The sequence below is a fragment of the Trichosurus vulpecula genome, chromosome 9 (assembly GCF_011100635.1).
Source record: "Trichosurus vulpecula isolate mTriVul1 chromosome 9, mTriVul1.pri, whole genome shotgun sequence".
In the NCBI taxonomy this organism is placed as follows: Eukaryota; Metazoa; Chordata; class Mammalia; order Diprotodontia; family Phalangeridae; genus Trichosurus; species Trichosurus vulpecula.
Genome location: NC_050581.1, coordinates 42860438 through 42878338, shown reverse-complemented (window position 1 = coordinate 42878338; position 17901 = coordinate 42860438). Strand labels below are relative to the sequence as shown.

Here is a 17901-nt window from a genome sequence, read left to right as displayed (position 1 = left end):
AGGTGAAATGCTTTTAGGTGGGCAGGAAGTTGTCCCCAGCTTAGTTTTTTATGTCTCTGACCTTGAAGATGGGCCTTGCTCCCTTGTCAGTGTCTGAGAGCAAGCAAAATGTGTCCTGTAAGAGAAAGTTATCTAATAGCACCATAGCTCTTGGTAGACATGCTGAGGGCAAGAGAAGACCATAGTTTTGTTTTTGTTTTAATTCCAAAGGAGCAACTATATTTAGAGGTAAGATTATAGATAACATAAGCGAGGGCCTGTATTTCATGATCGCTGAGAAAAATAGCAAAAGTCACTTACATTGTATTGGAAACATGAAAACACTGGCCTCTAAATGCTACCAGCTTTTGGAATGCGTTGTTTCCAAGTGGGCAGCAATCATGGGTAAATAGTTAAAGTTGTATCATGTCACTGCAGAAGACTAGGTCAGCTTCACTCACTTCAAAGGATGGATGTTTAGGCCTTAAAAGCCACCTTAGAACTTCAAAGGGTCAGCAGTAACTCTTGTAGGCTGGCTATTATTTTGGTTTTAAAAGCTTCAGTAAGTTCTACTTAGACTCACTCTAAAAGCTTAATTGTTAAGGGCAGTGTTTCTCAACACTTTAAAGTCAGTGACATACCAGTGAACTGGAGTGGGGCTGGCGTAGCTATGTCCTAGAAATAGCAAGGTAGGATACGCTTCTGAGAATTAGTGTACCCTTTAGAGTGTGCATGTACACACACACACACACACACATACACACACATACACACACATACACACCTTCTTTCTGCCATAGTTCCTGCTATAACTTTCATGCCAAAAGCTGAAAGAAAAGGGAAAAGACTAAGGTTGCCTAGTAAAACACAGACAACTCCATGTGTTCTGTCCCAACTAAGTAGCTGAGAAATGGATATTTTAGGGAAAACACAGATGAGGCAAATGAATGTTAGGGAAAGGGCACAGCATTTGGGGTCACACCTGGGTTTCAATTCATCTCTACTACCGTGTGATTCATTATACCTGTGTGATCCTGAGCAAGTAACTTAACCTCTGTGGTCTCCTCAGTTTCCCACTCTGTAAAATTAGGCTGGACTAAATCTTTCCTAAGGTCCTTTCTAACTCTAAATCCTATTATGCTACAGTTAAAAAAATGAGTTTTAAAATCCCTGTTGTATGTGGTTTCCTGCCTTCTCTTCTGATTCCAGTACCCTAAGGAGACTTGTGACCTAGAAATCCCAATTTTGAAGGGAAGTAGTTTCAAACCCTAGTGCCAAGGGTTAAGGTTGGGTCTATTTATACTGTGAGATAACGATGCCATTTAAATGTTTTATTTAAAGGCCTGATCCTAGGGTAAGTCAAACTGAGTAAACTTCCTTAGAAAAAAAATAACTTGCTATAAGGATAATACTACTTTTGAGGACCCTGGTTAGTATCCTAAACCAGCTTCATTCCAATATCTGAGCACCTTGCTAACAGGAGGCAGTCCTGTAGCAAATTGAGCCCTATGCTTGTTGAAACAAGCCCCTGCCTTTGTCAAAAAGAAGTGCCTCACCCTCTGCCCCTCTCCAAAATATAATAATAATAATAAGTGAGCCCCAGAGCTGCATCTACTAAAGGATTCAGGATGGTTCTGTAGAATTAGAAAGTGAGTTGTAAAGCTGATAATAAAGCCTGTGCTAAGACATGATTCATCTTTAAATATTTTGGTAATAGTAGCAAAGCAGAGACTGCCCCAAAGAGAAGATACACGCAAATATTACAACATAGGGTTATTTGGCTCCTGAAAGGAAACCAGGGACAAACCAGTTTGCAAGGGACATAACTTTAGATAGGAAAAGACAACTAACTTTTTTCGGAAATTAAATATTTCATCTCTTGCAAAAGACCTCCACAGGCATTTTCAGCTGAAGAGTTCTGCTCTACATTCCATGAATGCATTGTTCTGTGGTTTTGAAAAACAACTCTGCCGTAAGGATGGTAGCTGGTTTTGCAGTGGCTAGCCTAGACCTCCCTGTAACCTATACTGAGTAAAGTGGCCACTGGGAATTAGGACATTCTCAAGCCTCATGCAGTTCAAGCACTGATGAAATATTTTGGTGATAGGGTTCTTTTCTTTCTCTGACATCAATCCTGTTTGTGAAAGCATAGTTGTGAGAGAACATTGGTTGTGGTCTCCATAAAAGAGGTGCTTTGTGATTTAATATGATTTGTGAACCACAATAGCCAGATGGGAGCAGTTTTCTTCGCAAAAAAAAAAAATGTGTCAATGGCAAAATACTGATGCTCAATGATCAATGTGTTTTTAAGGGTGCAGAAGAAGATTTCATGCAGATAAGAAAACTCCAGCAATTCATTCAGTGTACAGCTTCTCATCCTTAAGAATCAAGTACTGTTTGGTGTAAAATCACATGCTAGCAGGTTTCCTAGAAGTAGGGAAAGAAAATGGGTCAAGGGATAGTCTTATTGTAATATTTGTCTCTTGGGATTAAAGACAAATTGGTACCAAGATGTTTAAGCCTTCAGATTTTGCAGGAATCTCATGGAAATTTGCCAGGGCAAGAAAAACGAAAATGGAAACTTGGTACAACAGAAATGAGCTGCAAAGTTGAAGGCATGGTACCTGGTGAGTCATTGCGAAGGTTCCTGTGGGCCTCTGAAACAAAGAGAGAAGAGTCCCTGGTGGTTACCATTGGAAAATGGGAAGAATTCCATTTACTTACGTACTTTTCAACAAAATTTAAAGTATTTGGTACAGCACCTTTAAACCAGCCTTACAGATACCCAGGTACCTGATGTCTAAGGCAAAGATACCGACTTTTATAGAGCTTTTTAGAGAGAGGGAACTAAAATTTAAAAAAATAAAAATTCAAAAAACTTTTTAAAAGGTTGAGCTGGTAAATTTCTGTACACCAAAGCTTCTCTTAAAAAGCTACATGACTTCATACTTTGTGAATGTTTTGCACTACTGCCTCCCTGCTCAGACAAAAGAGCATTCAGATGACTTGCCCCAGAAGCCTGACTTTGAAACAGAAGCTGAGAAGTTGTAGATAAAAGGCTTTTGGTAACATATCAGTTTTATCTGCCTTTGGTATAGAATAGATTATCATGCTCATTGCCTTTACACCCAGTAAGAGGTTAGAAATAGATACCCACCATGTAACTGGCAACATGCTAAGTAATGTCTTAGGCCATAGAAAAAAGAAAAGTTCCTATGGTCCTATAAGTAAAGTCCACCCTGCTGAGGACGTAAATTTCTATTCTCTTTTAGTGACACATTTCCCGGAGAAGCCTGGCAATCTTTGCTGAGTTGAATCACTACCTGGGACCTGACTAGAAGCCTCTCCTCACCTCAAAGATGAGGTTGGATTAGCTTTCTAGACCTGGAGACAAAGTGTGACATCCAAGCAAGGCAAAGGAGGCAGGGGACTTTTCCAAACAATTATTTGGTGTCTATTTTGTATTATCAATTTTGGTGGCTGTTTATCCCTTTTTTTGTACAGGTGTAATCAACCTGAGGACAGGGATGTCTTATCTTTTTAAATACCTCCCTTTTCTCCCCAAGTGTTTGGTATAAAGCTAGGCATCCCACGAGTGCCCAATGAATATTAATAAGTTGACTGGTTTTTTTATACACAAAAAGTAGCTGAGATGGCATGTTGTTTGGTTAGTTAGACATAACTAAAAATAGGGAAAGCTCCTTCCAACATTTTAATCCATAACTCACCTAAGACCTTAAAAAGAATAGCATAATTTAATACATCCCAAAACCTTTACTTCGTAATTTGTCTCATCAGCCTACATGAACTGCTGAGACTAGCCCCTGTCATCTTGTCCTTATCCAAAAACTTTCAGAAAACAACAATGTTGAGCTGGTCCCAAGACACCACTTCACTGCTAGCAAGTGAGGCTTGTGTTCTGTGACAAATAATTTGATATTCTCCCTTTTTTGCTAGTAATGGGTCCTTCCTGGAGGCATGGCAGAGAGCTGTCCTGGAGGAGTCACAAACTGCATTAGGTACACTGGGCCCTCGTGAAAGTGGGATCTTAGAGCTCTCTTCAGATGGGCCCGATGGGGTCAGGCCCTTTGACTATTAAGAGTTCTTATTGTGGTCATAATTCTTCTGTATTGTATTTGCTCTTCCTCCTAGAGAAGATAGGATAGGAGGATATATATATATATATATATATATATATATATATATATATATATATATATACACATATATATGTATATATATGTATGTATGTATGTATGTATATTTTCAAAGCACCGGAATGAAATAAGAGGTAAGGAGAAGGAGGCAGTTTTCACCAACTTTCAGCTAACTGGAAATTTCAGAAAGGAATCTGAGCAACAAAAGTTACAGTCCTTTCTACATCCGTATACCTTCCTCTCTTCAAACTGTCCTACCTGTACCCTGCAGCAACTAGGTGGCACAGTGGATAGTGTGCCAGGCCTGGAGACAGGAAGACCCATCTTCATGAGTTCAAATCTGGCCTCAGATACTTACTAGCTGTGTGACCCTGGGCAAGTCACTTAACCCTGTTTGTCTTGGTTTCCTCATCTGTAAGATGAGCTGGAGAAGGAAATGGCAAATCACTCCAATATCTTTGCCAAGAAAACCCCAAATAGGGCTAGCAAGAGATGGACACGACTGAAAATGACTGAACAACAAAAACCTGCACCCTACGCTTCTACTGGGTTTCTGCCCCGCCAGACTGTTAACCAAGCAAATAAAACTTGCTAGCCTGGGAAGGCCTTGGTGGGGGCCTCTAAAGATTCTGCCCCAGACCTTACCTGAGTTTGCTCTTCAGTGCATTCACCTCCCGACCCATGGCCTCATTGCTCTCTGTGGCTTCATCCAATTCTCTCTGGAGCTTCCTGCGGTTGGCATTGATGCGCTGGGATTCTTCTTCTGCCTCCTCCAGTTGTCTCTTCAGCTGCTTCACCCTGGTGTTACCCTTCTCAGCCTGGGAGGAGAGAACCAGAAGTCAGGAAAGGGCAAAGAGCAAGGTGCTAAACTACTCTGGGAAAGAGACATCTGCCCAGCTGTGTTACCTGTTCTTTGTATTGCTCGGCTAGCTTCCTTTCGTCTTCCACTTGCAACATGACTTCTTTCAATTTCTTGTCCTTCTGGCGTAATGTCTTGGTAGCTGCTTGTTTTTCCCTACAAACATCAGAGGCACAAAACAAGTTTTCTGACTGCCGACTATTTGTAAAGCTGTTAGTCTTTGAAGAAAGACAGGAAGAGGCTATACCCTGCCAAATGGAGGTCAAACACAAGAGTTTGAAGTCTCATAGTGAGAAGTGCATTCATCTCCATCTCGAAGGAGATGCTTTCCTTTTGGGGGCATCAGATGGCACAGTGGATAGAGTCCTGGTCCTGGAGTCAGGAAGTCCGGAGTTAAAATCCAGCCTCAGACACTTACTAGCTGTGTGACCCTGGGCAAGTCATTTAACCTCATTTGCCTTAATCCACTGGAGAAGGAAATGGCAAACCATTCCAGTATTTTTGCCAAGAAACCCCATCAACAACACTGATGTGCTATGGTCCACGGGGTCACGGAGAATTGGACACGACTGAACAAGTGAGATGCAGAGGGCTTTTTCAGGGTGGGGGGGGGCAGGCATTGCTTGTTCCTAGTTCGTATTTAAATGACTTCAGTAAATACCAGAACTAGCCGCTACAGGAATATACTGCGATCCTTGACCGCAATTATCTATCACCAAAGAGGAAATGCTTTTACTTCAACATTAACCTTTCCATGGTTTGGAATAAGAAAATACCTTCTTCAGGTAAAAGAAAACTGATTTTATCATTAATGGATGATTTATACAAGTCCACATTGTGATTAATCACAGTCTGTGGTCCTCAGTTCCCTAATGCCTAGAGTTAAGGAGATAATTCCTGCCTTTCCTTGCCTCCAAGTCAGGACGTTTTCACTGGGTCTGGGGGCCTGAGCTAAGGACTTTGATCGCTACACATGGAGCAAGGTTCTCTGGTACCTGGCTTCCTGCTCCACCTGTTCCTCCAACTGGGCGATCTTGGACTCTAAGGCAGAGATGGTCGCCTTGAATTTGGATTTGACAGCCCCCTCCATCTCTTGGAGTTTGCTCTTCAGCTCCTTGTTCTGCCGCTCCAGTTGCTGCCGGGCACTCTCGTTCTTTTGGGCCGTGCTGCGCTCTGTGGCCAGTTCATTGTTGAGCTGCTCCGCCTGGGGAGATGTGGAGAAGGAAGTTCAGGGCTCAAGGGGAAGACCCGTTCAGCCTCATGAGGAAAGAAATTGTGACTTTCAATCTTAGTGAAAGACAAAAACCATCCAGGATAGTGATAGAAAGACTTTCATTGACATACATGCAAGGTATGATAACCCTTTCAAACCTCTGGTTTCTGTATGACCAGATTATATTAAACACTACAGGGTATGTAACAGCCCCATTACTCTTTTGGTTAATGGTAATAACATTAATAATTATGATAACGGTGTTTACATAGTGCTTTAATATTAAATTATCATTTAATATTTAAATAATGATAATAGCATTTATTTGCAAATATCTTATTTCAGCCTCACAACAACTTAGGTGCCATTTTTATCTTCATTTTACAGATGAAGAAACTGAGGCAGACAAGAGATTGAGTGACTTGTCCAGAGCCACAAAACTAGTAAGCATCTGTGGCAGCGTTTTTACTTGGGTCTTAACCAACTTCAGGTCCAGCACTCTATCCACTGGATCACCTCGCTGCCCCTATTAATGGTTAATGGCTATTGGAAATGTGGCTTCAGAGTCATACTGCAGATCATTGCAGCTAGGAACATCACGGATGCCTCAGTTCATCCATTTCAGGCACTCTGTCGAACCCTTACCTGCTGTGTGGCTTTCCTGAACCGGTCACTCATGGCCTCCATGTTGCCCTGTTCTTCTTCCAGTTCTTCCTCCAGTTGGGCAATTCGAGCCTCTAGGCGGCGCTTATCATCTTGCAGGGCATTCCTGAGTAACAAAATGGTCATGGGGTTCTGACATCAGCCAGAAACATGGACAATGTCCCCTCAAGCATCTGAGCCTGAATAAACACCAGCAGGTTTGTTGTCTCTTTCCTTTCCCTTGTCTTTCATTTGCCCATATCTCTTTCTCATGCCTACCACAGCTTTACTCTCAAAAAAAACAACTTGGTGTACCCTTTATCAAAAATTCCTAGATAGGAAATGCTGGATTTAATTCCTTTTAAGTAACAGTGTGTAATAAGCTCCCCCTGGATGGTTTTTTCTACTCTTAAATTCTCACCCCAATGACAAAGTTCTGTTGAGAATTTCCCTGCACTTCTCATTGTAAAGATGAGTTTGTTACTGCCAGTCTAAATGATTTTTCTAGCTAATTTGGCTCTATTATTTCAACACCAGGAAGACCTGAAGGAATGAAACTACTTTGCCCCATGTGCTCTTTGGGGTTTTTTTTTGCAGTATTACTTCCCCAAGGACTGAATGGAGAGGCTGGTCTCTTACCTCCCAGATACACTGCTGGCCAGCTCCTCATTCAATTCATCTTTCTCTAGGTCAGCTTGTTTTCGAGCCCTCTCAGCAGCAGCCAGATCCTGGAGAATTAGGGGGAAAGAGAAATCTGCTGTTTTCAAAAGAAGAGACTTTTGTGTCATTTTCCTAAAAGTCATTCATGGTCTCCCTTGCTCTTTGTCCAGCTGGGATGCTGGACAACTTGAGGATCATCCATGTCTATATCTTTGGAGAAAGTAGGCCAACCAAATCAGACTTTGAAATAGCCATTCAACTTCTTACCAGGAGAGAAAGGCAATTTATATCAGGAAAATAGAAAAGAACTTTAGTTTCCTTAATCTTATTACTTTCCCTGGAGAAAGATTGACAGGGCAAAGATTGATATGGGTGGATGAATCAAGAATACTGTTTTATAAGCCTAGAGTTACTCCAATGCAACTTGAGGATTTACCTTATTCTAGATGAGGTCTTACCTCTTGGAGTTGCATGAGCTCTGCTTCTAAGCTCTTAGCTTTCTTCTCGTTCTCCTTGGCAGTGGCAAAGATCTCTTCTCTAGAGGCCCGGGCATCTTCCAGCTCTCTTTGAAAGTCCTTCATCTGAGCCTGGATTGGTTCAGCAAGAATAGACAAAAGGAAAACTGTATCCCCAAGAATGGCTCTGTTCCTTTTTTTTTTAAACAAAGCTGTTCTTTAGCTTCTCTTTTAGTTCAAACAAAGATTTGTCCCGCTTACCACAGGAACCCACAAAGCTGTAGAGCTCCTCATGATTTCTTGGCTTTTAGCCTCAGACCCAAGCACTTATACGAGTCTCTGCTTTATTCTTTGGCTTTATTCTGTGTATCTGGAGTGACCTATTTTGGAAGAGGAGCCCCAAGGGGCTACTGGTCTACTATTCACATCTGCTGCTTAATATGGGGTCATGCACACAGCAGCTGCCTAATGCATGTTAGTTGTTGAAGGGGGAAGTCCTACTTATGTAAAAAGTTTGAGAGACATAATTTCTGGGTAATCATTTTATTAATAATGCCAGTGTGTTTACTAATATACAGAAGGTCATCTCTCTCTTAGACCAAAGACAGTCATTGCAGTGGGCTCAAGGTTTATATGCCCACTGGAAGATGGGTGTTCTTGAGGGTGGCAGTCAACTCTGGTTGATAATTAATGAGAGAATGAATATTACCATGAGGGGCTGAACTTAAACGAACTTTGATTATGTCATTTACTTCTAAGTTACCCCCAATCTTAAGCAATCTATTCAAAGAATTTATCCCACCCAAAACTGAGTAGAGAGCACAATGGTTTCCCCACCTGGGTAGTTGTCTGAACAAGATTGTTAAGAAAGTTAATCCAATCTCATTATCAGTAATGTCCTCCAAGAGACTGAACTTTTGAAATCAGGACTTTAGAAAAAGGGAACTCAGGATCTCCCCAAATCATTGGTTATTAATGGTCATTTCTCTCACTTACAAGGATGAATGTTAGAAAGACTGTGTCCTGTCTTTTTCTCTGACTCAGAGATTGATAGGTATACCTAGAGACCTGCATCATGCCCAGTGAACCCAAGGAGGAATTCCACCCACCTGGAGTTTACGGAGTTGCTTGATGGCTTCCTCCCGCCCTTTGATGGCTGAGTCGGCCTGTAGTTCCAGATCTTTGATGTCCACTTCTAATTTCTTCTTGGCCGCAGCTGCCAGGGCCCGCTGTTTTCGCTCATCTTCTAGTTCTGTCTCATACTCGTGGAGCTAACCAAGGAAAGGAAAGGTTGGTGTGGTGCAGGTTTGCTTTCTGGGAGACACCTGGATTCAGGTATCACCCCTGAAGGGTGGGTCAGAGATGGCAATCAAGAGGAGGTGCCTCTGGGATAGGAGAGCTCAACCAACAGAATTCCCAACTGCTTAGATGGAGTGTCTCTGTTTAGTGCCAAGGGTGGCTGTAGATATCCAAAAGAAGCCCAAATATACCTAGAGCAGACAATGGGGTCCCTCAGGGGAATCTGAAACAGCTGTTGGTGTGATCCACTACCACTTGTTGGTAAATATTTAACAATCAGCTCCTCCAGCACCTTCCCTTCCATCCCAAAGTACAAACACACTTTTATGTTTAATTTGCATTATTAACATTTTCTCTTTCATTTTCTTGATTCTAGACAATCAATAAATCAAGCTTTGATTTGTAGCATTTGCCATTTTCCAAGGGGTAAATGCTCACACTTTAATTTTAACAATCAGCTTTCTGGAGCTGGTATAAGTTGGCTCCAGGACACCCCCAATACACACATTTCTTTCTATTTCCTTCTTTTGTCTTCTTCCACTTTCCTAATCCTTCTTCCTTAATCCTCCCTTTCCCTTCCTCACATAGGTTATTTAGAATCAAAACTCAAGCTCAGATACCATCTTCTGCAGGAAGCCTTTTCCCTTGTATCTCAGCTGCTAACACCCTCTTCTCTAAGGCTACTTTGTAGCCTCTATGCACTCTATCCTGTGTATCCTGTGCATTACTACTTATATACATGTTGTTTTCTCCTTTAGAATGTCAACTCCTTACGAGCAGGGACTGATTACTATTCTTTGTCCCTCTAGCCAATCAGTTAGTAAACATTTATTAAGCACCTTTTATGTGCCGGGCAGCACTGTGCTAGGCACTGGGAATATATAAAGGAGCAAAAGACAGCCCCTGCCCCCAAGGAGCTCACAATCTAATGGGGGAGACAACAAGCAAACAAATACAGACAAACAAGCTATGTATAGGATCAATAGGAAATAATTAACGGAGAGAAAGACACTGGAATTAACAGGGGTTGGGAACGGCTTCTTGTAGAAGATGCAATTTTAGTTGGGACTTAAAGGAAGTCAGGGAAAATGGTTGGTGGAGGTAAGGGGGAAAAGCATTTCAGGCATGGAGGACATCAAGGGGAAATGCCCAGAGCCAAGAGATGGAGTGTCTTGTTTGTGAAACAGCCAGGAGGCCAGTGTCACTGGATGGAAGAGTGCATGCTTGGGGAATGAGGTATAAGAAGACTGGAAAGGTAGAAGGCGGCTGGGTTATGCAGGGTTTTAATGCCAAACAGAGCATTTTGTATTTGATCCTGGAGGCAATAGTGAGCCATTGTAATTTGAGTAGGAGAGTGGCATGGTCAGACCTGTGCTTTAGAAAAATCACTTTAGTGGCTGAATGGATAATGGACTGGAGTGGGGAGAGACTTAAGGCAGGCAGACACACAAGCTGACTATTGCAGTAGTCCAGGGATGAGGTGATGAGGGCCTGCACCAGAGAGGTAGCAGTGTTAGAGGAGAGAGAAAGGGGCGTATTTGAGAGATGTCACAAAGTTGAAATAGATAGGCCTTGGCAACAGATTGGATATAGGGGCTGAGAGTTAATGAGGAGTCAAGGATGACCCCTAAGTTATGAGCCTGAGGGACTGGGAGGATGGTATTGCCCTCTGATGTGGATGCAAACGGTGTCCTAAGGGTCAAAAAGAATATTAAGGGTTGCTCTTCCAGTACTTTGTGAAGCCCTGTAGCTTATTCTGTAACTTGAGGGCATCCTAAAGTCCTTTCCCGCTCATCTTGAAATATTGTAAACCTTCTCCTTAATCTGTACCAAAAGAATTTCTTTTGTCTCCTTTATCTTGTATTCCCCATGTCCTTAAGTCTTTAACCCATCTTGGACCATAAAGAACTCGTCTCCCTTATCCTGTCCTGTCTTTAATCTTTAACCTCCATAAAAAACCTCTAAAACTACATCATCATTCTGAAACCTTTATATAAGCATAACTCCCCCAAATATCAGGGTCTCACTTAGCTTTCTTGCTGAGGAGGCCCTTGTTTGTTTACAGGATAAATAAAGCTCCCGATGGCTACAGTGAAGGTCTAAGTGAATTCTTTCACACCTGAACCACTCTCCCAAAATCTGACCTCATCACTCTATAGTGATAAATACTAGTGCTTAGTAAATTGTCTGGCACATAATAAGCACTTAATGATTGAGTTCCATTTATTCTATAGTAAATGCCTTGAGAGGGGAGTACCGAGGGCATGGTATAGTGAGTAGACCCCTGGAGCTAGAGCAAGAGGACCTGACTTGGGATCACCGTCTTGCCACTGAACAGCTCTGTGACCATGTTGATTAACCTCTCTGCGCCTAAGTTTCCTTACCTTTAAAATGGAAATGATAATATTTGTCCTAGGTAGCATTGTTATTTACTCAACAACAGAGGTGTGTAAGGTGCTCCACAATTGCAAAGGGTTATGTAATTGTGTGCTGCTCTGGGACAATGTTTTTTAACAGCTGCCAATGTTGTAATTATAATATTGTATTTTAATAACTGCTAATATTATCATTAATTTTCAAGGCAGACTAGAGCTTCCTTATGGTATGGCTCACTATAACTCAACTGCTTTTGGAGTCCACGCATTGGGGGGTTAGTTAGCAGAAGGATTTTTGTTATAAAAGGTCTAATGGCATGAATGAATGAAAGAATGGGTATTGAGTTCTTACTACTCTGCTGAGTACTAGAGATACAAATACAAAAGCAAAGACAGTCCTGCCCCTCAAGGAGCTTCCATTAATAGGGGGAGACAACACACTTAGGGACGTAGGGGCTAGCCACACAGTTTTTTGTTATTATGTGAGCACTATTTGTTGAAGGCACCTAGGAATTTTTCCAACACTTTTTTTTAAGAATTCATGTTAGAATGTTCTGCTTTATGCTGAATTCTACATTTTTGATTTTTGTAAATTTTTAATTAAATGTCTCATGATTTAATATTTCTTAGTATCTGAAATTCAGATGATTTTTCTTTATTTCACTTTTACTATTTATTTTTAATAGAAGTTTTATTTGATTTCTGTATCATTGGCAAATATAGGTATTCTGATATATGAACAAAAGCATAAGAAAGTGATAGAAGCAGCATGACATAGGAGATGAGTTTGGAGTTTGAAGTCCAGAATACCTGGGTTCAAATCCACCTCTGACACTGACTAGTTATACGATCCTGAACAAACCCTATTTTACTCAGGTAACTCTCTAGGACACAGATTAAGTACAGACTGTTGTAAGGGAGTTCCAGTGTAGGAATCCCATATGCTTGCTGCTGGCCTTGCATTTGTGTATAAGAAACTGACCAAGTAAGATGAAACTAGCAGAAAATAACTGTAAATTATTGTGCATGTCTATTAACTACCATTTGCAAGTTAACTTCACCCCAAAAGATATGTATAGGGATCTTAACTTAATGGTACCTACATCATGCAAGTCAGGTGAAATAATATATGTATGTATCTATGTACATGTTAGCCATTATTATTATTGCTAATTTTTATAAGGGCCAGCCTCTCCTTTCCCTCCCCACCAGGAACATTACCTGCTTCTGCAGCTGCCTCCTCTTCTCTTCATTTTGCTCATCCCTTGCTTGGAGATCTCTCTCAAACTGACCCTTCAGGGCTTGCATGTTGACCTCCAGCCTCAGCTTGGCATCTTCGGTGGCCTGCAGCTCATCCTCCAGCTCCTCCAGCTGTGTCTTCATCTCCTCCATCTGGGTTTCCAGAGCTCGTTTGGACTTCTCCAGTTCATGGACCTTGCAGACAGAATAAACATTATTACTTTCACCATCATTTGTATAATCAGGCAGCTAGATAGTATATTGAATGTCAAGTGTTGCCCTGGGAATCAGGGAGATCTGAGTTTGAATGTTGTCTCAGATACTTTATTAGCTGTGTGACCCTGGGCAAGTCCCCTAACCTCCCTCATCCTCAGATTCCTCATCTATAAATATTGCTATCTATATTGCTCCTATCTCACACAGTTGTGAGGTCAAATGTGATAACGCATGTAATCTGCAAATATTAAAGTACTATATAAATGCCATGGCTATTATTATCACTATCACTGTTTTAGTTATCACATAACATAATGAAGATTACTGATGAGTAACACTGCTTTTAACTGTACATAAGATCTTTTTGACCAGAAATAACAATGTTATCCCAAAAGCAGATTTTTCCTTTCCTCCCTAGGTCTGCAATCTCTATCTTCCACATTGATTGCAATTCTTTCTATCTCAGCTCCTCAATATTATGGTGATATAAAATGGTTTTGGCCACAGGGGGTCTGTACTCTGAGCTCAGCCTTTACTTTTTGGATTAGACCCTGAATTTGTAGCTGGTGGGGTCTGGCAATTGTAGGCTCTTGTGGTGAGTAAGTAGAGGGACCAGTGCTGGTAGGCTGGCACAATATAGATGAGAACAGGGATCGGGGAAGACTCACATTTTTGCCCACGTCATCCTTGGAGCTAACCAGATCTTCCATTTCAGCTTTGAGCATTTTGTTGGTTCTTTCAAGTTCTTCTTTGGATTCCAGAGCCTCCTCCAGAGCCCGGGCTAAGGATAAGGCTTTTGTTTCCTTCTCTCGAGCCTCCGCCTCTGCTCTGTCTCTTTCATCAGCGTATTTGGAAGAGATGTTTTTCTCCTCTGCTAGCAACTGCAAAACAGCCCCAAAAAAATGGAAGTAAGCGATGGCTAGAGATAAGTGTTAAGGACTTTGGAGGTTGTATCTGCACACGTTTTCATCTTCATTTCTTAATGTCCAATGCAGAAAAAAAGTATTACCTGTAGAAATAATTTAGCTATTTTTGCAAACCATTCAATATAATAATTCTGCTTTAGTTTTTCTCAGTTGACCACATTAAAAACCAAAAGCAGCTATATGTAATTCTGTCATAGTCCAGTGATGGTTAGTGCTGGTCAGAACATGGCTTGATTGAAGGCAAATCCAAATAAAAACTTAATCCTGTTATGGGCCTGTTAACTTTGCTCCAGTCTCCTATCCACAAGTATCTGTCACAGATATATACTCTTGGTCACAAGGGTGGCCAGGGGAGAGTGGAGATAACCAGCACAAATTCATCTCTACCACTGGAAAAACTCAAAGCATAACAAACTCTTAGCATAATCCTTATCTGCTGAGAAAAAGTACAATATTACATAGTAACTCTTCATTTATACAAAGATCCAGCTACAGGAAAATTTAAGCTTCCGGAAGATAACCAGAAGTAAGAAAAACAAAACAACAAAAAAGCAAGCTTCCAACATCCATAATGCACTTTACCAGATGGGAAAGGTATAGAGTCAGAGAGAGTTAGATCCTCACCTAGACACTAAAGTAGGTTAGAAGCAGTGAGGGCAGACTGGCAACAGGGAGAAGAAATAGCTCACAGCAGTGGTAAGAGGAGAAAACTGAAAAAAAGAAGGTGCATTATAAAAACCACACATGTCTGGGACTACCTAATATAAAGGGAAGCGCTCTTATGTACTTGAGCTGTCCCAGAAGGCACGCCTGTACTACAGAACAATAGGAGATATGTGCTCTCTAGATGTATGTACATCTGCAGAGCCAAGCAGTTAAAAGCACTGAGTTAAAGATCCGAGGAGTCTTAGCCTGACGGGTCTGAACCCCACCTGGGCTCCTCTAGTGCTTTACAATTTAAGAGGAGTGGAATGGTCAGAAATATTCCTATTTCTGCCCACTTAGGGCAGTTAGGTGGCTCAATGGATAGAGTGCTGAACCTGGAGTCAGGAAGCTCAGAGTTCAAATTTGACTAGCTGTGTGACCCTGAGCAAACCACTGAACCTCTGTTTGCCCCAGTTTGCCCCAACTGTAAAATGATGACAATGACCGCATTTACCTCCTGGGATTGTCTAGGATCAAATGAGATGATATTTGCACAGTGCTTGATGCACAGTAGTTGCCATGTAAATATTTATAACCTTTTTTCCTTTTCCCTTTCCCTTCCCTTATCACTTGCTCTGTGACTCTACAGTGTGACTCATTTTGAGTTAAAAAATGGGTTTGTGAAGCTCAAAACAATAGGTTCAAACCAAGAAATTCCATAGGGATAAATATCAAATAATACCTTTAGATTAAAAAAAATCAACTTTCCTAGTTCAAAGTTGGAAAAACCATGGCTTAACAGCAATTGATATATATTTTTTAAAAAAGACTGAGGGATTTTAGTTGGCTTCCAAGTTCAATATTAGGCAACAGTGTAACACAGTTGTCAAAAAACCAAAAAAAAATTAGAGAATATCCAGGGAGAGATAACAACCAAAATGATAAACCAAATGCATTGTCATATGAGAAATGATTAACAAAACCGGAGAAGAGAAAAATTAAGGAGGATTTGATGTCTTCAGATATCTGAAGAAATATCTTATTAAAAAGGGATACTTGTCAAATTGGCAAAAAAAGATAAAAATCCAGAAACAGTCAATGTTGGATCAGCTGTGGGAAGATGGTTACACTAATATGCTATTAATAGAACTTTGAATTAGACCAACTGTTCTGGAAAACAACTTGGAATTATGCAAGAAAAATCCCAATTTCATAGTCTTGGATCCAACAGTCCTAGAAATATACCCCAAAGAGGTCAAAGACAGAAAGAAAAGTCCTGTATATGATAAAATATTCATAACAGCACTTTTTGTGGTAGCAAAAAAATGGGAGGAAAATGAGTGCCTATTGATTAGGGAAAGACTGAACAAATTCTGTGCCATAAAAATTGACAAATGTTAGGAATTCAGACTAAGATGGGAAGATGTATGTAAGCAGTTGCAGAGTAAAGAAAGCAGAATCAGGAGAACCATATACAAAATGACCATAGTAACGTAAACAAAACAGCAGTAACAGCAGCTGAACTTTAATCATTCCGGGTCCCAGAGAACAAATGACAAAAGACATTTTTTTCTCCTTTCTGTAGAAAAGTGAAGTTCAAAGGATATGGAATCTTGCAGTTGTCAGAATTTTTTCCTTTGTTAGTTTTACTAGATTACTTTTCTGTGTTACAAAGAAGGGGTCAATGTGTCTGTTGGAGGATATATCTTTAATATGACTTTAATATAAAAAAGCATCAATAAAACCATGAAAAATAAGGGATTGGACTTGATTTTGAAGGTAGAAGTTACAGGGAAAATAGATTTTGGCTTAAGAGAGAGAACTTTCTCATTAGATTATATAGGAATGTAAGGCATCCGTGAGAAGTCCACAATGATGAATAATCAAAAGATACAAACAGATAATTTTCAAAATAGCAAAGAAATTATTAATAGTCAATTGAAAATGCTCATCCTCAGTAATAATGGAGATGCAAATTAAAATAAATTTAAGGTGTCACCTCATCCCCATTAAACAGGACAATAAAAATTAAGGACAATGTTGATGAAGTTGTGAAGACACACATACATTCATTCATTGCTGGTGGAATTGCAAATTTGTAGAATGTTTTTAGAGAGCAATGTGGTAGGACACAGTAAACATTACAAAAAAACAATCATATTCTTTGACCCAATTATTCCATTGTTAGGAATATATCATGAAAGTTTTTTTCAGTCAAAAAGGAGATGTCTGTATAGATTTTCATAGTAGCATTATGTGTAATAACAAAAACTGGAAGTAACCTAAATATCCCACGGGGGAAGAATTAATTACATGGTGATACATCCATGTAGTAAGATGCTGTAATGCAATTAAAACTGACAGGTGTAAAGTATATAGAAATATTCAGAAAATATCTATATGAAATAACAAAAAGTGAAAAAAGCAGAGTGAAAAGAATGAAGTACACATTAACTACAATCATAAATGGGAGGAAATCATTGAGAATGAATGGGAAAAAAACTACAGATGCCTAATGAGGACATTAGAGAGAACAACTAAAAAACTGTGATGATACCTTATATATCAAAATTAAATGTAAACACTAATCAAGTTTAATTGGTTGAATCGATGTTCAATGTTGATCTTTGAATTAAACATTAAAAAATGGAATATCCTCTAGGAGGCAGTAAATACCTATTCACTGAAGGTGAATGACACCCCATCAGGTTGTGGAGAAAACTGAACTAAATTATTTCTAAGATCCCTTTGATAACTCTAGGAATAACTGATCATCATAACAATGACTCTGAAGTTACTGAGAAAAAGTTAAACTATATTTAGTATACTCTGCTTAAGAAAGCAAGGAATCTGTGCCTAACACATTTTAGAAAGATTTTATATCCAAAATGATTAAGATTTAGAAAAAAAAATTTGGGTCCTTAAATGATTTTGAGTTATTTGGAATAGTGTGTGTGTGTGTGCATGTAAGTGTGTATATATGCATGCATGTGTATATAAATATATGTGTGTGTGTGTATTGTATATACGTGTATGTACACATATATACACAGATATGTATGTGTATATATATACATACATGTGTACATATATGTGTACATGCATATATGCACATACACATACACATGTTCCTTGTCAATGCTGGATAAATTTAGCAGCCCAACAGTCAGAGTGAGCCTCTTAATGATAGTTTCTCTTATTGGTTTCCTTGCCAGGGGAGGTTCACTGTAAAGATA

At 40.0% G+C, this 17901-nt stretch overlaps 1 protein-coding gene across 2 annotated transcripts in view; it reads right to left on the bottom strand.

Annotated features, from left to right (window-relative positions):
* MYH11 (myosin heavy chain 11) overlaps positions 1 to 17901 on the bottom strand; it is a 118724-nt gene that overhangs the window by 1647 nt on the left and 99176 nt on the right. For both annotated transcript variants that reach the window (XM_036737868.1, XM_036737870.1), the window contains 9 exons: positions 13763 to 13975; positions 12861 to 13073; positions 9075 to 9236; positions 7969 to 8097; positions 7490 to 7578; positions 6854 to 6977; positions 5991 to 6199; positions 5043 to 5151; positions 4782 to 4954 (listed from right to left, as the gene is read on the bottom strand). In XM_036737868.1, coding sequence (XP_036593763.1) covers positions 4782 to 4954; positions 5043 to 5151; positions 5991 to 6199; positions 6854 to 6977; positions 7490 to 7578; positions 7969 to 8097; positions 9075 to 9236; positions 12861 to 13073; positions 13763 to 13975 — 1421 coding nt within the window. The remainder of the gene's footprint in view (positions 1 to 4781; positions 4955 to 5042; positions 5152 to 5990; positions 6200 to 6853; positions 6978 to 7489; positions 7579 to 7968; positions 8098 to 9074; positions 9237 to 12860; positions 13074 to 13762; positions 13976 to 17901) is intronic.